Source organism: Branchiostoma lanceolatum, chromosome 2 (genome assembly GCF_035083965.1).
Source record: "Branchiostoma lanceolatum isolate klBraLanc5 chromosome 2, klBraLanc5.hap2, whole genome shotgun sequence".
Classification (NCBI taxonomy): domain Eukaryota; kingdom Metazoa; phylum Chordata; class Leptocardii; order Amphioxiformes; family Branchiostomatidae; genus Branchiostoma; species Branchiostoma lanceolatum.
The window spans coordinates 7,575,545-7,600,873 of NC_089723.1; the positions used below are offsets into that span (position 1 = coordinate 7,575,545).

The window sequence follows — 25,329 nt, forward strand, 5'->3', positions numbered from 1 at the left end:
AGCATTTGTCTTACCTGTGTGAACAAACACAATATCTCCCGTTTCCAGGAGAGCCTGAGTGAAGTTCAAAATCTCCCGCCACGGCTTGGACCTCAGCGCCATGCGCCCGTTGTTCGGCGTTGTGATCTCGAACACGATGTTCTCATCGGAGGAGTCAGCGTCGGTCGCGCTCAGGTCAACCGTGGAGACGACGGTGACCGAACCCTCCCAGACGCTCAGCCCGTTGTTGACCTTGACTTGCGGGGTCGCGTCGTTGACGGGGGTGACCGTGATGTAGATGGTGTAAGGGAGGCTGTACGTGCTGCCGTCAGTCGCGTTGGCACGGATGGTGAACTGGTCGCGGAGCGTGTCTGCTCCGTTGTGCACGTAGAACACAAACTGCTTCCTCACCTGAATAACATAAAACCAAGTGATTAACATCTGTATTTCTGAGAGTGCATCTAGATCTGTATCTTTATGGCAGGTATAACTGCTCTTTGGCATAACACACCAACTTTGTAGGCACACGGCACGAGCTAGTTATTTTATATTCTCCAGGCAGAGGTTTTGATTGGGGGGTTAGCTATAGTAGTGGCCGGGATTTGTGGGGCCCGGCCACTACAAAACCCTGATTGAAACCTCTGCTTGGAGAATAGTTATTCTACACTGAACACCCAGTCACACTAGCCAGGAATCCATCCTATTTAGCTTCCGGCCGCTACCCTAGCTCCGCTGCGCTACCCAAGCTCGGCCGGCCGGCCGGCCGTAGCACAGCGGAGCTAGGGTAGCGGCCGGAAGCTAAATAGGATGGATTCCAGGCTACAGTCACACCAAACCTTAGCAAAAAAAGGAAAGGAAAGTGATCGCGAACCAGTTAAAATCAAATGAACTCAATGAACAGATGAGCTTAAATCTTTTACTGGTCATGACAAGAAGACAGATGCTATGTATTTACAGGTTCATTGTACCGGGAAAATTCCCCTTGCTCTTTTCGACAAGCACAATAAACAGTGGACTACGACTTAACGTCCCGTCCTATAGGGACTGCGACCCTTTCCGGTAGTGTGCATGTCGGGTGAGCGACACACCCAGGATCGAACCCGGGGCTTCTAGTTCCAGAGGCAAGATCGCTAACCACTGGACTACGCACGCACATCTAGCTTTAAGCATTGTCTAAAGCTATATATCTAATCAGAATGCTCCTATAGCACTTGGTGACTGCATGTTAAAAACATTGCAAACATTTGAGATGCTGTCCCAGTCCTACTCATGTAATCCATAACCTTAAACTGGCCGTTGGGTCTTGATTGTTACGTGGTCACCACTGCGTAGTAGTTCAGTGCCTAGAACTGAGCAAACGTGCTCCCCAAAAATCTTATCATAAATGAATGAATACTTGTGAGCAGTGAATTGCCATGATTTTCCCTTTTTATGTCATACATCTACATGCAAGTTCAATACAATCAAAGTTCCTATATTTTACAAAAATGAGCTTTGTTAATTGATAAGGCACCAGTAACTGTACAGCAACCGAAATTGGATTTGGGTCACCCTTGATTTCATAATTGGAATATAATGCATAATGTAAAAGTATGATTTTTAAAAAGAGTAAAACATGCAAAACATAGAAAAAATTCTTCTTTAGGCCACACCAATTTAATTTCTTGCCTAACGGATTTTTTTAAATTTAGCACGAGGACATCATTAAAACAGAAGGCCGGGGTGAAAACTTGCACCTGACCCTGTTCACTCCCTGAAACTGTGTGCACCAAAGTACAAACTTTCCTCTGAGATTCTGTTTTCATGTTGATTTTCCAATCTAGCATTTTTTTTTCAAATTCCGTTATCCAAGGAATTAAATTGGTGAGGCCTTATCTATGAAATTCAATGCAATCTGTCAAATATTTGGTTGCTCAGCAGTTGCAGCCTCACTGGAAAGGGGGTATAAAGAGGTGTTTGACCCGCAAGTAAATGATCTAAGCCCCCACTTCCACAGGAATTCCTGTAGCATAAATATCACCTCATCATGGGCAGTTCTGAAGATAGTGTTCATGCATACACACACACACACTTCTGAACACCCTATGTCATAATCTTCCACCGATGCATGCCTTGCCTAGTATAAAATAAAGGCAGGACATAAAAATAGAAGACTATATGTATATGCACAGGCTTCAACACCACAGGGTTCAAAAGTTCAGTCTTGTCATATAATACACACGTATGCGAAGATACTGATTTTCAATACAACTTCAATACAGGCAATGGATACGAAAGCCCCTGTTTTCCAACATTCAGGCACAAGTAGCAATTTAAAAAGTATACAGATTTTGTCTGTACCTTTTATCGATGCATGTTGCCCAATGTCCATATAGTTGAAAAGTTCAGCTGACACCATAATATTTCAACTTGAAACTACCGTCCGCCGCATGCACAATGACGGTGCTGTCGGACAGGGGTGAACATTAATTCGGGAGAGAAGATTCGTCTTGAATATCTTACCGCTAATTACATTTTATACAGCAGCTATTCGTTCCATCCTTGGCTTGAGGAGAGTGCTATGGATATAGACGTGTCCAAGTAAAAAAAATACACGAAAAAACGACCGTACCGCACACATCAAGCCTCCGGGAACAACCCGTGTGTTTAGTCGGTAGAACGTTACTCAAAGTCGATCCCCACCGTCATGGAAATTTGTACATTATTCATTGGGACGTTAGCTGGATGCCGTAGAAATGGTAATACTACTATGTCCATGTGTTTCTGCTTGTGCTAAGAGCAAACTTTGAGGAAAATATCGCCATCAGTCCACTATCACACACAACATTTGGACAAAAAAGTGTTCCTCGCAAACGTTTGTCGTCTGCCGAATAGCAGGATTCGAATATGGCGGCGGGAAAATTCACCGTAGTGCCGTAGCCATTGGTTGTAGCAATAAAGAGGCGTTTTGATGATTAATCACAATTAGAGTCCAGTTGTAGGTTAGCAAAAGAGATTCTAATAAGTTGTATTGTAAATAATTGTGTTTAGCAGGAAGCGGATGTGACATTTGTCTTATAAACCAGCGAACAACTATGTAGAATAATTCTCCCACGAAGCCCTCAGACTGTGACAATAAGGGACGGAGACTTTTTGACGTAGCCAACTTCTAATGCATGGTTATCGAAGCTTTTCAGATAGTGTTCTGAATACATTAGTCTGTCAAGTTTGCATTTCTAGCGGTATTACTGATGTTGCATCTAGCACATATCCCTAAATACCCCGTTTTCAAAAAATCCCGAATTTAAGTACCCCGCGAATTTATGTTACCCAACGTTAATTTACAAACAGTTGAAAAGTTCAGCCTTTTTATATAATACACACGTATCCACATACTGATTTTCAATACAACTTCAACACAGGAATGGATAAGATCATCCCTGTTTTCCAGCATTCAGGCACAAGAAGCAATTTACAAACTAAGTATACAGATTTTCCCTGCCCCTTTCATCGATGCATGTTGTCCATATAAATGCTAATACCGGGGTCCTGACATTGACCCCACCTGTAGCACACTGCATCTTGCGCCAACGTTGCCTTGATCGCAGCAGGTAGGAGCCAATAAGGCCAATCCTAATCACCGACCCCTTCCTCCTACCTTCATTTTCAGGACCATTAGGATAATAATACCCTGGATCAACATCAACTCAACACATCTATTAGCCCTGGGTTTAAAAAAAAAACTGGAGAAGGAAAGAATAGTAACGGAATCACAACAAATTTAGTAAATGCCTTGCTTAAGGCTTACAAATTTTGTGTTGTTGATTAATGAAAATACACAAATGCCTGTCGGGACATTTTTCAGACTACTTACTGTAGTTATAACAGGAAAATTAGTCTCTTCTCTTTGATATGCTAATCTATCAAACCACCTGCTCAAAAATGCATGATTATATTAAGTTCACCATCTGCACGAAGTTTCTGTCTTGTTTTAATCTTGAGCTTTAAAAAAAATTTATCTTTGAAGAGGCTTAAAAATTTGATTGACTACTCTTGTTTCACCCTCCCAGTGCTTTGCTAGCAGCCAGTGCACCCCAACCAATCGAATCACGTGAATCGCATTGAAACTCAGATTCGTATCAGCCATTTCCCGACAAATCGCTTTCTAACTTGCGTTAACGAATACATCTGACCAAACAAAACAAACTCGCCAGTGAGATGGTGGATTGTGTCAGCTTCCAAAAAACGTTTTCAGATTGACAATTTTGGCACTTTCGAAGTGATTGAAAGTGACCGCGATTTAACGTCTAGTTTCTACTACTTTTCTCTAAACGTTAAATCGCGGTCACTTTCAATCACTTCCAAAGTGCCAAAATTGTCAATCTGAAAACGTCTTTTAGAAGCTGACACCTTCCACCATCTCGCTGGCGAGTTTGTTTGGTCAGATGTATTCGTTAACGCAAGTTAGAAAGCGATTTGTCGGGAAATGGCTGATACGAATCTGAGTTTCAATGTGATTCACGTGATTCGATTGGTCGAGGTGCAGTGGCACAAGGGGTATGATGGCTTAAGAACTGGTACCTGTTTTTTATGATATTATCTGGTCTGTACCTGTCAATCTCGTATACGATTGTTTAGCCATAGCGGAAGCCATAGCTATGAAGGTTAAACATCGACTTGTGCATGTGTCCCATATGGTATTAGCTGGGCTGTACCTGTCATTCTCGTATAGGTCTGTTAAGCCGTAGCTGATGCTGTAGGGTTGATCATGACATGAATAAGGATTTTACCATGGTCAATATTGAATAAATACCACTGGCAGAATGTTCTCACAGAGCCAGAGACAGGAGGGAATGGAAGAGGCTGCCACCATAGTCCCTGAGCCTTAGGCATGAGGAAGGGACTTAGTAACGTAGATAAAGGTAAAGACTTTTCTTAAAGGGAGGCTAAACTTAAAATTGAAAAGTCTACTATACTTTGCTAAATATACCCCAAAGTCAAGTCCTCACTTGTTTTACATAAGTCCGCCATAGTTCGTGGCTCTTCCGTCATTTGTATCTTGGGCTGTTCTGACGGCTACTCGCCTGACGATTGAATTAATCGATTGTAAGGTCACATATGTGACGTCAGGTCCCTGCATTTCCCATTCAGTATGAACAAGGATTTTGGATCTGGCTTTCATGAGAACAGATTTCAAGGAATTTTTCGAATTCAAAGCTCACTATCTCCTTGATTCCCTCAAATTCGTCAGAAAATTCCTCTAAATCCATCCTCAGGAAAGCCAGATTGAAAGGCCGTATTCACTTTGGTTTGGAAAGGTTGAGACCCGACGAGAGCCCCGAACTATGGCAGACTTATGTAAAACAAGTGAGGAGTTGACTTTAGGGTATATTTAGCAAAGTGTAGTAGACTTTTCAATTTTAAGTTTAGCTTCCCCTTAAGGTAATATTGAACGATTGAGGCCATATATTTACCTGGTCGCTGGTGAAACTCCTCAGAGCCACTCCCGGTCCTCTGGTGCTCTCGATCTGTCCGCTGGAAGGTCCCTCCAGCAGCTCATACACCCAGGCCAGTCCTACAAAGTGCCTGTTGGACACCTTATAATAATAACAATGGTTTTATTCAGTATTCAGCACTCAAAGGTGACTGTACAGACTTGCAGATGTCCCTATACTGGGCCCTTAATGGCAGTCTAAACTTAATTTCGTAAAGCATACTGCATTATGTTAAATATACCACTTAGGCCAGTTCTGACTTGTTTTACACTAGTCCATCATAGATTAGCGTTTTTACAACATTTCAAATTGGCGGCCTGGTGCCCGTATTACTCAATGAGTCCAAAGACCGTGACCTCAGAATCTGACAGAATCCAACTGTTACGATCGATGTGTGTTCTATAGAATAGATTCTGGGGCCGAGTCGGATTCTGACGGAATCTGTCGGATTCTGACGTCACGGTCTTTGGACTCGTTGAGTATTACGGGCACCAGGCCGTCAATTTGAAAGGTTGTAAAAACGCTTATCTATGATGGACTAGTGTAAAACAAGTCAGAACTGGTCTTAGTGGTATATTTAACATAATGCAGTATGCTTTACGAAATTAAGTTTAGTCTGCCTTTAATTTCTCTAACATTCACATTAACAAACTTGATTGAGACTTTGATGTTGGTACTTTAAGAGATACATTGATTGCTATTGGACTTGGTTTTGATTAAAAGCTAGTGTTCTGGAGAGTTAAATGTTAAGATCAATATATCGAGGATAAAAAACAAATAAATCTAAGATAACAACAGTACTTTATTGTAAAAGGTAGTTGCAAAGCCTTTTGGAGGCTATAGGGGGAGTTAGTTGTTATCTACTGTCTCTATGGCACGGTTTTGGAAGGTGGAGCCCATCCCTCTCCTTCAACCACCTTTTACCTCCCCAACAGAATTCAGGAACCCATTTTCACACCTGGGTGGAGTGAGGAAAATTGTGTAACGTGCCTTTCCCAAGGGCACAGCATCGGTGGCATGTCAGGGGATCCCAGAACCCAGCACCTCTGGGTTCTGGGCCAAACACCCTAACCGTTACGGCAACACAACGCCACACTTAATTGTGCAAAAGATATAACTGTGATAACACCTTGATGATGTTCTCCACCAGTGGCGTGGACGCTCCCTCCAGGATGGTGAAGTTCTTCACCTCCACCGGCACCAGCTTGGGAACGATCTCCACCTCGAACACCAGGTCTCGTGACGTCAGGATACCGTTGGACACATCCAGGACAAACCTGCAAACAACACAAAATACTTTACTTTTGGGACCGCATCTGTGAGCAGCGCCCCCTATGCCGCACTGCAAAGTGAACCAATCAGCATTGCCCTCAGGAAGGTGACAGACGGTCACCAAAACATTGGTTGAATAAAACACTGGTTGTGTACAAAGAGTCTTAAAGTTTTTGTTCAACACAAGGTTGTCCTTAACACAAGGGCCTTACAGACATCCCTTAACAGAGACGGGGGCGCCATAAACTTTCTGCAAGTTATGATCCACTACTCACCGAGTCACATCTTCTATCTGCATAACAATAAACAGATACTGTGTATTGCTCATTCAAAGACTGGAGTTAAAAATGTTAGGGAAAGTCCAATTTTTTGCGTTGGCAATTACACTTAAACTTTGCTTCAGATTTCTACTGACACAGATGAACTTTCAAGTTACGATATTCATTAATGCTACAGTCATTAATGTCTCTTGTACATGCACTCCCATGATAAGAAATCAATTCATATTCATGAGTGCACCAATCAGTGGCAGGAAAGGTAATTAATAATTGTTAATTGTTAATGTTAATTGTTTTCTCTTTGTTCTAGGAATGAGACTTAAGGGCTCATCGGTTAACATATTGTTCTGCTTGTTCAGTTTGTCATGTGTTAATCTATTTCAAAATATAATTTTGCTATCAATATGATTCTTGCATTAGACTTGAGGTCCCCAGAGTATGTTATCAGATCTCGAAACTCATTGTAGGGAATAGGTGCACTAGTGCAACTAACCCAAAACTTTAGGTGCAAAGAAACAAGTTTGGTTGCACAGCATGAAATAAAGTAGAAAGCCTGCAAAACAATAAGAAAGAGTCTCTTGTCTGGAGTTGCAGGTGGAATGTGTGAGGCAATCCATGTTAGTATGAACAATGGTAACAGTTTCAAGCTTTGAAAGATTGCTTTGAACCCAAATTCCATAGCCAATTTCAAAACTTTGAAATAACAAAGATTCTATCTTTCTGACACCTCACCTGTATATCACCTTTATGTTAAATATGTAACCCTGCACATATACAATGCATCTTGGTGTACAAATACATGCGTACATCCACAGTCAAAATTAAGGTGCACAGTTCCAATCTTGGGTGCACATGCACCAAGTATTTTGAGCTTTCTGGTTTACTCTCATAAGAAAAAAAGTGTCACATAAAAATGAAAAGACATGTTAAAGTAGCACAATGACTACTGACCTGTCTGATAGCTGGTTGGTGCCAGTCTGCACGTACTGTAACCTTCCATCATTCACATCCTGTTGAGTAAAGCTAGTCATTCTCTCAGTTCCGTCCTCTGAATCTGATACAGCTTCATCACCCTGGTAGTCAAAGTCCGTAAAGGATTCCATCAGTTCCAGATATCCAAACTTCGGTGCCTCGGTAACAGTGAAGACAATTTCCTGCGGCGTGCTGTCCGGATGTGTCACACTCAGGATCTGGCTGGTTATTACTGCAGGTTTCCCTTCTTTCACCACAAGAGGTTTCAGGGTGCCGACCTTTGGTGGCTTTTGGTAACTTGCCAGGAAGGCTCTGACCTTGAATTTGCCTTTGACCTCTGTTCCTTTGACCTTTATGGTAAAGTTGAAGTCGTCCCTGAGCCCATCACCATCAGAGTGTCTGTAAACAATTCTTGATTCGTATAAATCCATTTGTGTGAACTCTGTTATCTTTTTACCATCCTTTTCCAATATGCCTTCAGTAGGACCGGCAGTGACCACGTACACCATGTCTTTTCTATCTGCATTGATGTTTGTTATGGCAGCTAAATTGTCCAACGTGATTGCCAATCTATTTCCCTTCTGCACAACAATTCCTGTGTTGTTCACAATGGAAATGAACGGGCTCGATGCACGCACTTCAAGTAGTCCCGTGGAGTAAAACTGACCGTCAGAAACACGTATCACCCCCCTGCCATACGCTGAACCGTCGTGCCTAAAGATCACCCTTCTCTGTTCTAAATCCAGCTGAGAGAATGTGAAGATAGGTGTCTTCGTGTCGTTGGTATAAAACACTTCTCCGTTGGGAATTCCCAGAAGAAAGTACAAAAGTTTTGAGTCGTCAAACCCAGAGTCCGGGTCAGAATACTTCAACTCTTTTGTTGTTATCAGTTTGTCTGCTCCAGTGACCACTTGCACAACCTTGTTCACAACGCGTTCCGGCGCCTGATCGTTTTTCAGGTCCACCGAAATCAGGAATGTGTCGTTGTAAGTGGATTTGGCAGTTCCGACAACAGGGACAGCTTGGAAAGAAAAGGAGTCATCACCGCTTTCTGAATCATCGTGGATGTACAATACAGCCTGATTGGCAATGTCTTGATTGGTGAACCTCTGGACGTTATCTATCGCAACCTCCCCTGACTTAGAGTCAATCAGCTGAAGTTTCCCATATTTTGGACCTCTGGTTACAGTATAACGAAACCTATCAGTGTTCAAGGTTTCTACTTTAAGAAACACGGGTTTGAGAAGTTTGCCTTCTCCTTCTGATACAACCATGCCTGTGTTGGTTACAAAAATACTGTCACGGTCGGGAATGTACGATATATTGAACTGAAAGAGAGAGGACACTGCACCGTACGCAGAAATCTGGAATACAAAAGAATCACTTATTTCTGTCCTTACAGTACTCTCGAGGGCATAGGACACTCTTTCTTCTTCTATGTCCAGTTGTGAGAAGTTAGTCCTTTCTGATACCACCTCTTTCGAGTTACCAAACACTCTCTGCAGCTCTCCCTTTTCAGGATTTTTCATCACAGTGTAGAAAACATTGTCAGGGTCAAAGGAGACAATGTTCTCCAGGACTGTTAGCAGATTCCTACTAGAAAGTGCTTTCTCTCTGATATGCTTTAACACCAACTGCTCATTCTGTACCAGTTTGATCTTTATGGCAGGTATCCTGACAACGAAATCAAACTCTCCAGTCTTAACCCCCGTGCAGGTTGCTGTGAAGGTAAAGCTGTCCGTGGGTAACTTCTTCTTCACAAGGAGAGGGTCCGAGCTGTAGTATCGGACCTTCTTCCTCTGTATGTTCTTCTGTGTGAAGGATGTGACCGGTCTCCACACGCCGTCAGACTGCAACCTCTGCAACTCACCTTGCAGAGGGGCCTTGGTGACGTCGTACCTAATCGGTAACTCCTGTTCTGGTGAGTTTGTTTCAAACGACAGAACGTCAGGTGTGATGAGAGAGAAGTCTCCTCGAGTGACCTCCACACCCAGGTTGATTTTTTCCTTCAGTTCTAGATCTAACGCGATAATACGCAACACTGCAGTACTGCTAACTTTCTCTTTGTCGCTCACTCGGAGGGCCAGCCTCGAGTGTTTTGGTCCCTGATGTACATAAGATATTTTGCCCAAATTGATGTCTTCCTGAGTAAAAGTGTCAATACTTACACCTGGACTGTCAGAACGTTCCAGGTAGCCAGTGTCATCCTGCTGCCCAGGACTGTTAAGGACAGAAAATACAAGTGTCGAAGACTCCGAATCAGGGTCTTCCGCGGACAACACTTCTGGAGTCACAGTCCTCTTGGTGTTCTGTATCAGTGAGAACACATTGTCTGGACCTGTCGGCAAGTTAATTTCGGGGGCGTCGTTTGTTGGCGTGATTTCTATCTTTATCACGTACCCCTCCTCACGAAGTAAGGAGGGTGGAACTTTGTCTTCATTGGCTAGAAAGAACAGTCTGAAGTGAATCCTGTCCTTTCTAGTCTCAGTTCCGTCGTGTTCGTAGTAAATGAATGCGTTTTCCAAGTCCAACAGAGTAAACTGTTGGCTTGCCGTCCTTCCAGCGACATTCTGACCAATTTTTCCATGCTTTGGTGGCTTTGTTACTCTAATCAGAACTCCAGAATAACGAACGCCGATGCTCTTTAGATCAACGTTGATCATAATGTTGTCAGTACTAAGACTAGCTTGCCCACCTTCCTCCACAGTAAGAGGGTTTATTGTCATGTAGCTGTCTGATATTTCTGCACGGGCTTCTTCCTGTGAAATTGTGGAGGACACTACGGTTGTTGGTACAGTTGGAAACTCGGGGGTAGCACACACGATGTCCAGATTTTCCGTGGCAAGTGCGTCCCGCAAGGTTACTTCTCGTTTGTTGATCTTCAGGTCTTTCATGCACCCAATGTAAGACCCTCCTCTGTCTTGTCGGTCGAGGATTGACGACAGGCCGTCTGCCCGCGCGGACGAGCGTATGTTCGTGTTCACGCCTCCGATGAACGTGTAACTCAGTAAATCCAAATACCGATTGTCGCCCCAGTCTACCTGCATCGTTTCCGACTTCAGGTCGATAGTCAACTCGAAGAAAGTTGCAGTAAACCTGAACTCTATGCTGTGCCATACTCCGTCACTGATGTAAAACTTTGATGCAAATTCAATCATTCCATTTCCCTTATCCATTAGGATGTTGACCCTCCCTCCATTAAGTTCCAATGCGATGAAGTCAGAACTAAGTGGAGCGCCGGAGCCGTACAGTAAAATCCCACTCTTGGCAACCGTCTTGAACACGCACTCAAAGGACCCCGACGCCACAGAACTCCACTTTTCCAGCGCAATGTACGACGTGTCACTTAAAAAAGACACAGGGTCTTCTGACGTCACAAAGAATTCCCTGCTGCAACCGGGCGTGACTCCCGAAACTATCCTTTCCTCGCTCGATACGAGGGAGCTGAGCAAGTTAAAGCCGTTGAACGTTGCATCGGAAATACATCCTCGGAAAGGCTGTGACGAACTGAGGTAGCGTGAGTGGTGCGTTCCGTCCCCGCCCACATAGAAGCCGTTGTGGATGTTCAGCTCGTAGAACCCCACGGGTGTGTTCACGGTCGATGTGTACGTCTGGTCCACAATCAGCGACACCTTCTCCGCCTGGCGCTTGACCTTGACCTCGTGCCACTCCAGGTCGTTGACCCTGATGCCGGGCCTGGACTCCTGAAGCACCTGTTAGGGAGAGAGACAACAGACCACGTCATGGCTTTGAATTATAGAATTTACTTCCTGCTAACAGATACATAATAACTGTTTCCAACAGATGTTAGGAAGAGGGACAACAGACCACATCTGACCAACTGGAATTCTTCAACACATCGATTTGCATCAACAGCTTTGAACTATAGATTTGACTTCCTACTAACAGATACAGAATGACTGTTCCTGACACTTCCATCAAATGTTACAAAGAAAGAGAAACAACAGACCACGTCTGAACAACTTGAATGCTTCAACACGTACAACTGCGTTTAAAAGTTTAATCACACATGTGAACATATACTAAGAACGGGACCTTATGTTTGGTGTTCAAACAGCCAGTACCGTTCGATATGACAGCTATCAAATAGATCCGTGAATAATTTCATCAGATTGGTGAATAACTAAATACTTAGTAGCTAAGTTCTTAATTCACAACCAACTATTTAACAAGAGCCGACGTTTCAATGACTGTCTGTCAAAGATTTGGGACCACATTGTTAGCAGTAACACCTAACAGTACACATTGAACCAGTCAGAATTGCCCTGATGAAGATGACAGACGGTCAATCAAACATCGGCCTCGTGTTAAATATGTGGTTGTGAATAAAGAACTTTGCTAAATTCTATCAAATACATTAAAGATGTTCCCAACACACCTCCCCTCCTCCCAGATCTATCCTGATCCTGACCCTCCCCGCGTTCAGCTCGATGATGAGATAGTCTGTCTTCCCCTCGGCCAGCAGGACAAGGCCGTTCCTCTGGCTGGTGCGGAAGCGAAGGTAGCAGTCTGTCTGGCTGTTGGCGTCGTCGATCTTCACGTGGATGTGGTCTGCGCCGTAGAAGGAAGCTGTGATGAAAAAAGACATGCAAAGAATTTAAGTTTGCTTGTTCGTTTAGACCCTTGTAGTACGTAGTGGCACATAAGGCAGTAAGATTCCTTGCATTATCGATCTTTACGTGGATGTGTTCAGTGCCGTAGAGAGAGGCTGTGATGAAGAAAAAGACATGCAAAGAATTAGTTTGTTTGTTTGTTTGTTTGTTTGTTCCTTCAGACCTTTGTAGTGCCTAGTGGCACATAGGGCAGCAAAATTCTTTGCTACTTCAACTGATTTGGAGGTTGTCATTTAACAGAGGAAATTGTATTTTAAGCATTTAATACAGTTCTGATTGGGAGAATGTAATTTCATGGAAGGACTTGTATCTTAAGAATTTAGTATAATAATTGTTAAACCATTTTGTGGTATTACACATTAAAGGATAACACCATAAGGATATATCCTGTATCAAATGCTTAAAATACAATTTTGTCCTACATCATCATTAAGCATATAGATGCTAAATGATAATATATAGACTTAAAAATCAATTATATTTCAGTGATAAAATACATGTACATGCATATGAGCCCTGATGCAAGTTACCTTACAACAATTGCAATTTGATTTGTCAAGATTAAGTCAGAACTTTTTGGAAAAAAAAGTTTTGAAAAAATCCTCAATATGGAACTGTTTGTCTGTATAATTTCTGATGGATGACAAACTCTTTTGGTTTACTTTATTATTACTCTGTCTTGGTGACCCCTTTGGTAACCTTAGCAAGTCAATGAGCACCAGAAAAGTACAATTAAAGAAATTGCACAATGGACAAATGGTGACTGTTTTAACTACACTTGTATATTGTTTAAACCGTAGACACCCAACAGGTAAAAGTTATTATAATATAGATATTATAAAAACCTGGGTTATGTACAGTTCAAGGCAGGGGGAATATTTTTCTTCGATCTTCGAGCACTTTGAAAACTGACATGACATATGTCGGATAACAGTACTCGTAACAGTGGAAGCACAAGGCAAATTCTTTGACACCATTTGAACTTCAGAAAAAGTCCAGACTTCAAGCTCACTGATACCCTTGACATTACTAAGATCAACCATTAAGGATCCTGTCTATAGTGACCACATGTCTACACAGACTATAGCCTGGAGTCTAGCCATGTTAGTTTTGGTCCGCTCCCAACGTTGTTGGGTTGTTGGCGGGGTAGCGACATTTGGACAAGGCTGCACTCCAGGCTACACATAGAGCAGATTTTATCGGTACCCTAATGAGTGGCCTTCTTAGGCAGTTTTGGCTGTACATGTCAAACATCAGTACTGCATGGTAACAGTGGAAACACTGGGCAAACTTTACCCATCTCTGATGCTGAATTTAGACAAAGTCCAGACTTCAAGCTCACTGAATATTCTTGACATTACCAAGTTCAACCAATACGAATCCTGTCTACAGTGACCACCTGTCCACACAGACCGGATTTTACTGGTCCCCTGAGTGGTCTTCTTGGCCAGTTTTGACTGTACATTTGTATATGTCAAATACCAGTACTGGTAACAGTGTAAACACTGGGCAAACTTAAGCAATCTCTGATGCTGAATTTAGACAAAGTCCAGACTTCAAGCTCACTGATATTTTTGACATTACCAAGTTCAACCATTACGAATCCTGTCCACATAAACCAGATTTTATCTGTCCCCTGATGAGTGGCCTTCTGGGGCAGTTTTGACTTTATATGTCAAAATTTAATACCAGTATTGGAAACTGTGCAAAAACAGGGCAAACTCTCTGACACTGACTTCAGACAAAGTCCAGACTCCAAGCTCAATCACTGATAATTATCCTTTACATTACCAAGACCAAAAGCTTCACACACAACAAGATACAATCTACTGTCCATGCAGGAAGAATAAGGAAGAAAGGGGATCATGGCTTTATCAGTCAGTAATAAAGGAAGTTTCCTGCGCTAAGTCCCAAGGTGAACAAAGGTCGCCTTCCCCCAGGTGTGGAAGGAAGAAATTCAATCATCTCCCCATTATAAGATCACCAAGATTGGTCAAGGAAGTGCCAAGAAAATCACCAGGCAAGAAATGTCTTTCAAAACCCTTAATTGGGCAGTGGTCCCCCAAGGACAAGTTCAGTTTCACAGACACCAGCTGCTCAAGTCCAAGGGAAGGAATGGTGGACATAAATCAGGTTAAGCCAGCTGCAACAGGCCCTGATTGTTACAAAACACATGCACTTGACCTTGTCAGACTGCTTACAATAACCAAAGGTCTGTAAGTTCTTCTCTACTGAAAAGTAAGACTAAGAGGGTTACAAGAATATTCATCAATCAGTGACTAATAGAAAAGGTAACGAGATACGCACCTCCAAATTTTCGATGTCTAAAGTACATCTTTCAACTGTTATTACACGTGACTGATGAATCTCTTCAACGACAAGACTAAGAGGATGTTCAATGTTAATTTTATTTTGCAGCTGGTATCTTGGTAAACAGGATACTGAAGAATGGGAAGGTTTTGCGGGGATTTAGTCTAGCTGTAGGGAGAAAATTGAATTTGTTCGCAGTTGAAACAAGGGGATAGGCAGGCAGAAGACAGAACAAAATCTTGTGATAGTTTTAAGTTGGCAGTGAATAGATCATCATGAAAATTGGGAACATAAAACATTGCACTACTACGCCGCCACTACTGTAAAAACCCAAAGGGGCGAGTACGCCGCTCCCGGGATTCGAACTCACGCCGATCCCGATCCACACGGCAGGCTCCACACGGCAGGCTCCACATAACTACTTGAAAAAGCATCATGTTTCACCTCAGCTGAGGACGATTGCTTTACCTTTGCCTTACTATAAACTAAGAAAGAGGTAAAATCGATAAAAAATAGGTCAAATCACTTCTTACTAGTTAAGCCTTAACAGCTAACCACTGCATTTGTGATGGATGCCGTAAAATCTTGATATATATATGAAAGCTTTTACATTATTGTGCTAAGTGAAATGGCGACAGAACCCATTACATACACCCTGGCATAAATTAGTATTAAAGACCTTTGAAGATCCTTTAACTCTTAATAAGGGGGGGCTGTCTTCGGCTTTAAATTTTCCATCTCTCTCATTGTTTGGGAATACCCATTGTTCTTGATTTTCATTGTTAAATCTGTCATTTCATACTTATGAAATTAGATTTTTCATTTCAGATGTTTTGAACGGATGGGGAGAAATCTTTGTCCGTCATAACAAGCAAATTTCCATCCCAGGACAGGACTTGGAGACAGTTTTACTAGTTTCCAACATATTTGAAAAGACTCACATACAAAACAGGGTTCCAAATGCTCACAAATAAAGTCGGTGCAAGGTGCACCTGAGTTACAAACTCAATTAACAATAATTCAGTAAGGAAACCCAATGATTCAGGATAGAATTTTTGACCTTGAAGAGGGTCCGACTCCAAGGTTAAACCTGAAACTCATTTATCCTCTTCTTATAATGATGTACAGTTATGGAGAGCACCACCAATTCAGTAAGGAAACCCAATGATTGACAGGACAGAAATTTGACCTTGAAGAGGGTCCAAGGTTAAACTTGAAACTCATTTATCCTCTTCTTATAATGATGTACAGTTATGGAGATCACCGCCAATCCGTCTGGGTCACAGATGACAAATGATCCTCCGTTTCTACTTTACTGCATCCTGTCAGTGATTGCTAACAACAGAAAAATTGATGTATTGGGTCAAACAAGTGCACTAAAAGCAATTCATTTCTTACTAAACAAGACAATCTTATTGCCATCAAAGTATAAAACATTCATGTCATATTTGTTTGACATACATTAAGTAATGGAGTAATGGCCATTAACTTAAGCCTGATATCATAAAACTGACTAAAGGAATACTTTCCAAGATGTTCTTTCTTTCAAAGTACTTTAAATGGGAAAAGCTGATTCAGAAGGAAGTGTCTATACGTGTAGGGAATGCATGTGTAATGTCTGCATGGGGTTAGTGATCATGAGTATCACATTGTTTTACAAAACACATGTTAGGTAATTCTGCAAAAAGTCGGCTGATTATGTGTTCATTCGTACATGATCTGTTGGAAAATAACACCCCCTTCTGGAGTTTAGCGCTCCTTTAACCTGTCATGCGGGACCCATATATATATATATGGGTTGGGCAATACAGAGCCAGGTGTATGTGGGTCCCATATATGTACAGGTTGGGGGGTATTTTTCGGCTGAACGCATCACATCGCAGCGAAACGCACCGAATGCGGAAGTAACTTTACCACAGCAGCGCAGAAAAGGGAAAATGACCTCATTAAGGAATTAAATCAATGAAATAAATTGCATAAAAAACACCAGCAGGACAAGGTAAAAATCTGGCAGTCCACGATGTATGACGGGCTGATTCAAAGTCCAGTCAGCAGGCCAAGGTAATTTGGCTGGACCTGAAGTACTGTAGTACCAAGGGTAACATTGGGGAGATTGATATGGCACTGAGATGAATTTTAGAGATCGTAATTAAAGTCACTCAGAACTTACGGTTGAACTTGAACTTATGGCTACTAATCATCAAGTTAGCTGAAGTTAACTTCCTCTGATTTTTGCTATGGTCTATTTTTGTCCCTTGACCTATATAGGTTCAGCTTTGGAACATAGACCATATGTTTCCTTGGGAAACTGCTATTACTTCTGTCACGGGCTGTACACTAAAAAAACATGAAAATGTTCACCTTTTTTAGTTATCTAAGTAAGCAACTAAGCAAGCAACCGAGGAAAAAACCAAGCAAGCAAGTAACTGCGGAACCAAGCAAGCAAGTAACCAACCAACCAAGCAACCAACAGACCAAGTAAGCAAACAACCAACCAATTATACCCTTGTTGTAACCAATAAATGCTTCTTCAAGTATAAGGCCACACCAGTTTAATTTATTGGTTAATGTATTGTTTTTTTTAAATTTTAGCAAAACAAAAATCATAAAAACAGAAGGCTGGGGTAAAAAATTTGCACTTGACGATGTTCACACCCTGAAACTGTGTGCACCAAAGTACAGACTTTCCTCTGAGATTCTGTTTTCATGTTGATTTTGGAATTTGACAGTTTTTCAAAAAATCTGTTAATCAAGAAATTAAATTGGTGTGGCCTAACAAGCTGCTATGCTTACATAACTACGTCCTTTCTGCCTTCAACTGCTATGTGCGTCATCAAGCTCTGTAGGCAGAATGACGCAGGTGTACTTTTCCGAAACGTAATTCTGGGAATCAAGGCGCACATGTGTACTACATCCCCTCCTATCACTTCGCCATAAACAGAAGCACCAACACATTTCTCCTGGCCAGAAGACCATTGATCTTGGAATGTTGTAAGACATTCTGGAAGTGTGCCAAGAACTCTCATGCTGGACTCAGGTCTTTCCATCTGTGGCAGGTTGCTTACTGCATACTCAAATGGCCCCTGTCAGCTATTTGTCCATGGCACATCATCCTAAGCTTTTAGCAGCTGATATAAATGATATATTTTATAAAACACATTACTCTGGAAGCTGCAACAAGGTTTTTAATAAAAAAGGGAAATGGAAAGTTCCTCACCCAAATGCCATCGTGGTTGACCTTTCGTCCGAGGTAAAGGTTAGTGGGTGTCCAGTATTCATTGGACTAAGAACTAGAGCACGGAGGGCCCTTTATAACAAACTATTGAGTCACAATCTAGGTTTCAAACTCTCTTTACGGCAAATAGAAAATTTTCTTAGGTCACTCTCTCCATTTCTTTTCTTTTCTACCCACAGCCAATCTTTCTGTGTAAAACATGTCCTTCTCTCACTGTGACCAACTGTACTATGAGTCCATAGGGACAAACCATTGATTTTGCAATCTTACTTTCCATTCAATTTGAAGGTCTAGATTGGTACAAACTCTGTGGGAAGTGGCGTCTACTGCCCTAGACACCAAAGGAAACTAAAAGGTTTGGTTGGAACACCTGCTATATTGTGCTAAAGATCCTATCAATAATCCCAAAGTCAAGTTCAAGTTGATTTTCAAACAGCTTCGGGAGTCGGAAATTAGGAAGACTTTGTGTGATACAGGTGAGAACTTGACTCTGGGGCATATTTAGCATAGTATCTGTAGGTATAACTGTAAGAAACGCATACATATACAGTAAAGGAGTAAAATTAATGTAGATTGGTATAAATTCTATGGGAAGTGGTGTGGACACTGGACACTAACTGCCTCTGTAACAGTGTAAGCAATGCATACATGCAATATGAACGAACTTCATTGTAAAATGTACATTATGTGTTGAAAACACTGAAAGTAATTCAAAGGTATGTATTGTGAAATTTGGGTGCCAAAACTGCACATATTCTAGAAAACATGTCCATTCTGATTGATATTTTCGACTAATTTTCAACCTATTTGTGTCGCTTGTTTCCATCGTTGGTAAACAAACCGCACAACGTCCCCTAGTTTTTGGTTGCATTCACCATCGTTTTGTTTTAATAGGCACACCCAATGATACTCCCTGTCCTTGCCACAGCAAGTGGTATATGTGGCAATGATCAAATAAATTGGCAGTAAATTTCATTTTGAGGAGCAACCCTAAGCTGCCACATGGCTCCCTCGTAAATTGCTCATCATAAACAGGTTTAGTGCCTAAATCTCACACTTGGCTGACTATAATAAAGTAAACTACCTTTTCAGCAGCCCTTAGATCAGAAAATAATTTGTGTCTTTAACCTTCTCCCTGCTGCCTAACCCCGTAACCAATAGGGAATTGGGTGCCAAATGGCTACTTCAGTCTTTCAGAGTGCTAAAGGTTAAACCGGCCAAGGTCCCATCTTCAGGACAGATTTAGAAAGACAGATCTAGAGTTGCCTGATTGCCAAACAAGTTCAAAATCAAAGGCTTTAGAAATGTGTCCCCTGGCTAGTGTGATAAAGATAATTGTAGAATGGCTATCACTTTTGGCTGTCAGAGTTTTATTTTGGCTAACTTGGCAATTTTTTTGGGAGAATATCCCAAAGATAGTAATAGATCGTAAGCACACGCATAAGGTTGTCTGGATAATAAATTTCTGAACATAAAGCTCTCCTGAATTGATTGCCACTCCCAATCACTTATACATGACCGTATGCACATAGAAAAATACTAAAGAATGGAATTTTATGGTATGTTCTACATATAATTCACCAAAGCTGGATATCTCTGTTTAAATATCAGTATATGACATATCTTGCCTTCTAATGTACAAACAAATTACACTGCGTAACAGTATTCTAAATTATTTCATTAATATAAATGGTTTTCTGCCGTAGGGCTTGAATGTTTCCCTTTATCCCTCCTACATTTTACATATTCTAAGTTATGTCTCCCTATAACTTTCTGTACCAGGTCGTTATACATGTATATCTATACTGTTATGCTAGGGGATTGTGCTGACTGTTGACACATTTGACTAATACAAATTTACAACTCACTTCCTTTGCACATCTGCAATTTAATCAGCCAACGACCTCCACAAGCCGCCATTACTAAGCCCCTTTCCTTCCTTACATCAAATCACAGCTTTTTTCAGTGGACTGTGCAAAAGAATTACAGTCTTCTGAGCTGAAGTGATGCGCACCCCAGTTCTTCCGTGACCGGGGTCCGTGGTAGTGTGCGACAAAAAAGCGACGAAAGGGTTTCGAGGGGCTTGGTTTGAGTTCACATTTCTCATAATGTGCTTCAAACTGATATTAGATACTAGCATGGCTGAAAAGCGTATGAATTGGTGTGCTTTTGGTGAAAATTGCGTTTCGGTCCGAGCCGTATTTCCGGATATCCATCCCCATTGATAGTGAAATGTCCCTTGCCCCGAGATTGACCTTTGTTGCGTTCTGTGGGTGATGTTGACATGCCTCGCACCATGGGTGATTAAAGAAATTCAATTTTCTTTATAATTGGCTCGATTATACGGTAGGTTTTTCTCTTTCTGACAACATCAGTCGTTTCTACCTCAAAATTTTCTACAAGTTTTATCTTACTCGAAAATGCCAAAATTTGTCCATTATGTTTTTTTTCTTCTGATTTACCAAAATTAGAGAGTTTGAAGAAACAAAACTCAGTTGGTCTTGTAGCGGAAGGGATAGGCTTTCACCCCATACATAGTTGATTTACTTCGGAATAATTTCCTGGAAGAGACAGTACCTAGACTTGAGGGTGTGCAGCCTCCAATTGAAACCCCAAATAAACTGGGGTGTGCTCCCTTAACAGAAACAGGCGCACTGACACAAGATCAATATGTACACTTGATACGTTGTACATCACTATCCAGCTTTGGTTACTAATGGGCCAAATAGATAACAGGAGGTTATGGGGCAGCTACCAGGCCTACACCTCCTCCAATTTCATCAAAACTTACAGTCTGAGTCCTATCATAAAAGTTATATCACACGGTTATGGCAGTCGATAAACACTACCATTAAATATACTCTGATAATCACATTATAGCACGGTACCCACACTCCCTTGTAAACTGTTAGGTTTGCATTGATTCAACGGTTTTACCCGCCATGAACTTTTATGGCATAAGTCTTGAACAAAATGGGCTTTTAAAACCCAACCATGCCTAACGCTTGCAGTAACTAGGCTTTACAACGTCCCCGCAATACCACGGCTGCTTGGGGGGACACAACGGCAAGGTCGAATGTAGGACATACAATGACATCGTTGAGTAGTGGTGGTGGTATGTGGCACAGTAGGAAAGCACAGCAGACATAGTACCAAGTAGACATAAGGCCACACCAATTCAATTTCTTGGCTAACGGATTTTTATTTTCCCAAAAAAAAATTTTTAGAAAAAAAACTCTTTTTGTTTTCATGATTTTTTTTTTCTAGAATTTTTTTTTTTTAAATAAAAATCCGTTAACCATGAAATTAAATTGGTGTGGCCTAAGGAACAAGCAGCAAGAACAAGAGTGAACTATATATTTCAAAAGTTTTTGGTATGCCTTGTTTATCTCTAGTTTGAACAGCCGTGAGTCAAACTACGGTCAGCCGAGGACTCCTGTTCTGTGTCTGTCCTTGGTGCTGAATCTGTAATCACCAATAATGTTACCTCCGGCGGTTCGATCAGTGTTGAAAATTACCAGTAAACCTATCTTTTGTTGCTTTATCCTGTTTGTAGAGATTAAAAATATGCTTCTTCTAAATAATGGCGGATTTTTTTCATTGTTAAGCGGTTAAAAGATTGATTCACATCCAGTAAGTGAGGTAACGTTGGGTAACCTAAATTCGCGGGGTACTTAAAGTCGGGATTTTTCGAAAACGGGGTATTTAGGGATATGTGCTAGATGCAACATCAGTAATACCGCTAGAAATGCAAACTTGACAGACTAACGTATTCAGAACACTGTCTGAAAAGCTTCGATAACCATGCATTAGAAGTTGGCTACGTCAAAAACTCTCCGTCCCTTATTGTCACAGTCTGAGGGCTTCGTGGGAGCATTATTCTACATAGTTGTTCGCTGGTTTATAAGACAAATGTCACATCCGCTTCCTGCTCAACACAATTATTTACAATACAACTTATTAGAATCTCTTTTGCTAACCTACAACTGGACTCTAAGTGTGATTAATCATCAAAACGCCTCTTTGGTGCTACAACCAATGGCTACGGCATTACGGTGAATTTTCCCGCCGCCATATTCGTTACCCAGAATCCTGCTATTCGGCAGACGACAAACGTTGGCGAGGAACACTTTTTTGTCTAATGTTGTGTGTGATAGTGGGCTGATGGCGATATTTTCCTCAAAGTTTGCTCTTAGCACAAGCAGAAACACACGGACATAGTAGTATTACCATTTCTACGGCATCCAGCTAACGCCCCGATGAATAATGTACAAATTTCCATGACGGTGGGGGTGAACTTTGAGTGACGTTCTACCGACTCAACACACGGGTTGTTCCCGAAGGCCTGATGTTTGCGGTACGGCCGTTTTTTCGAGTATTTTTTTTACTTGGACACGTCTATATCCATAGCACTCTCCTCAAGCCAAGGATGGAACGAATAGCTGCTGTATAAAATGTGATTAGCGGTAAGATATTCAAGACGAATCTTCTCTCCCGAATTAATGTGCCCCCCTGTCCGACAGCAACGTAATTGTGCGTGCGGCGGACGGTAGTTTCAAGTTGAAATATTATGGTGTCAGCACGACTAGAGACAAAATCTACCATATATATGATTAGTACAAAGATAGTACATGATACTGACAGAATAATAGAAAAAAAGGATGGTTTATTGTTCTGCTAGATTGATTTCAGTCAACCATTATCGGAAAAATCCCGAATTTAGGTTACCCAACGTTATGCCACGGCTTCCTCAAATCCCATATGCCATACCAAAAACAGAGGAAGGAAGCAATTTTTAAAGACAAAATGCCAGATTGCGGTTAACAACCGACACGTTTGAACGTGCGACGGTTTTCTGAAGTAAAGCGGTATACAAATACACTCATCTACACAAAAGCAAAATTGCCAGAAATTATGCAAATACAGTTTTGACTTTAAAAATTCTATTCTATTTGAATCTTTCACAATGTGAAATTGGGGGCAAAACAGGTGTGCAAAATACCTTTACAAAGTGCCCTCCCACAGCAAGTGTCAATTCATCACTTCCTGTCACCAACTATGGTGAATGTGACTAGCATTTGGAAAATAAAGACATGCAGACCAAAACACAAAAAAGTAACGGACAAAAAATAATACCACCTTGTGAATTGATAGCCTCTTTCATTGATGGAATGTCTGTCAGATGTAGACAAGGTTGATAAATGACTACTTCTACCAACTCTGAACTCTACTTCCCATCACTCCCAGGGACTTTGACCTTTTGCCCTTCACTTCCTGACACTCTGTGGTGAGCTATGCTAATATATACATGTAGCACATGAAAATAAAATAACTGTAAACAGACACACCAAAAACAATACCTCCACACATGGAGGTGATATCAAGAGATAAGGCTCTCCTTTTTAATCTGTATCAAAATGATATGGATATCAAAACCAAAGATGACTTCAAGCTAGATATCAATTTACATGTGATTTCATATATAATCATGCAAATATGACATAACAACATTACTACCCACAAAGAAACTAATAACAGCAAACCTGCATTTTGATTGATTACTCTAATAAGCACATGTTTAAATTCATCCTACCCTGGAGATGTTGCTAATACCTAAAGTGCTATTACTCTGTAGTCTGTATGTAAAAGACGGTTGGAACAATGTCAAGTACATTGCGTATTCAAACTTTTGACAGTCGATATGTCACGCTTGAAATCTCTGGTGGTCTAACTACAGGCTTGGATTAGTTAGAAGATTTCTAAGACCCAAAAATAGCAAGTATCATCTCATATCAGTGATTTACTTTCACGGTAGGGAGAAAATAGAGTACTGTAATTCACTTTATCTTCACGGTAGCAAAATTTCACGGTGTAAGGAAAATGGACATTTTCACTGAACTTTAACTTCATTGGTGGAGGCAGGTGATTTACAGAACGAATGTGTGAAGGAATCATAAATAATAACAACAGGTTTTTTCACCGTACAGAGGTGACCGTGAATACAGTGAACATAAAGTTACAGTGAAAGAAACAAGAATTACAGTATTCATGGTGGTTTTTAGTTTACAGTTGCAACAGGGTAGTAGGTGGCCAGAAGGCAAAACAAGCATCTTCACTGGGTTCATTTTAAGGTTGCGGTGAAGAGGTAACCACCAAAATGCAAACATTAAACTACAGCAAAGTTAGGTGCATTTGCAGTATGCTTATAAAAGCTATACTGCAAGTTTCAGTGTGGTAGTGATAAATGATAGGGTTACGAGTTCACAAAATATTAAAGAGCATTAGGTTACACAAGGACAAGGATTAACATATCAGGTTACAGAGATAACATTACATGTGCCAACTGTAATTGAATATTGATTGCAGTGTATGGTCACAAGGTCACAACCAACAAGGCGTATCTCCATGGAAGGTGAACACTGCACTTTATGCTGTATACGTAGTTCATGCTTAAGATTCACATGTGGAATATCAAAAATATTCTATAACGTCTACTCTCATAACTCTGCCGAGTACCCTTAAGACCACCACATTAAAAGAAAGGTGAACTTGAAGCATCAGTGCGCACACTTTAGACATTCTTAAAAGGCCTCATTAACACCATTTCTTTTAAGTGGGAGACTTAAGGTACTCGTCGGAATTACAAAATGTTGAAAGAATTGATGATACAATGAGGAGTGGTATCTTTCTCACTAACATATCTTATTTAAATCACCATAATGGTCTAACCATGTAGTGAAACATTAGTCTGACGGGTTACATAAATCCGCCACTTTGAAAAACAGTGGGTTTGAGAGATCTCTAGTGCAGCACCCCCCAGGTATGCACAGTTTAGATATACCAGAGTGCATTATACTGGGGGACGTTCGGTTGGAGACCTGTTTGGATAAATCTTTTCTGAATGGATTATGTAGCCTAATGGAATTATGTTTAACTCAGTAGATGTTAAATTGATCAGTAGCTGCAAGACTTTCCTTTGGTTGTACATGTACATCCATCCTCCAGGGTAATGCAATCATGCATTCACCCCCATAGCCTCTTTGAAAGGACCTAAATATTACATACATGTATTTCACCCAAGGACAATCTGGCCTAAGCTGACAAATTGCTACATGGCCCTATCAGCCTGATAATTATCTGCCTTTAGCAAGACTAAGTCAAGATGGACGGGCGGT

At 41.2% G+C, this 25,329-nt stretch overlaps 1 protein-coding gene across 1 annotated transcript in view; it reads right to left on the minus strand.

Annotated features, from left to right (window-relative positions):
* LOC136426628 (chondroitin sulfate proteoglycan 4-like) overlaps positions 1-25,329 on the minus strand; it is a 157,228-nt gene that overhangs the window by 40,437 nt on the left and 91,462 nt on the right. Inside the window, exons 2-6 of the mRNA XM_066415306.1 lie at positions 12,375-12,565; positions 7,955-11,688; positions 6,583-6,730; positions 5,433-5,555; positions 15-390 (exon numbers count right to left, since the gene is read on the minus strand). Coding sequence (XP_066271403.1) covers positions 15-390; positions 5,433-5,555; positions 6,583-6,730; positions 7,955-11,688; positions 12,375-12,565 — 4,572 coding nt within the window. The remainder of the gene's footprint in view (positions 1-14; positions 391-5,432; positions 5,556-6,582; positions 6,731-7,954; positions 11,689-12,374; positions 12,566-25,329) is intronic.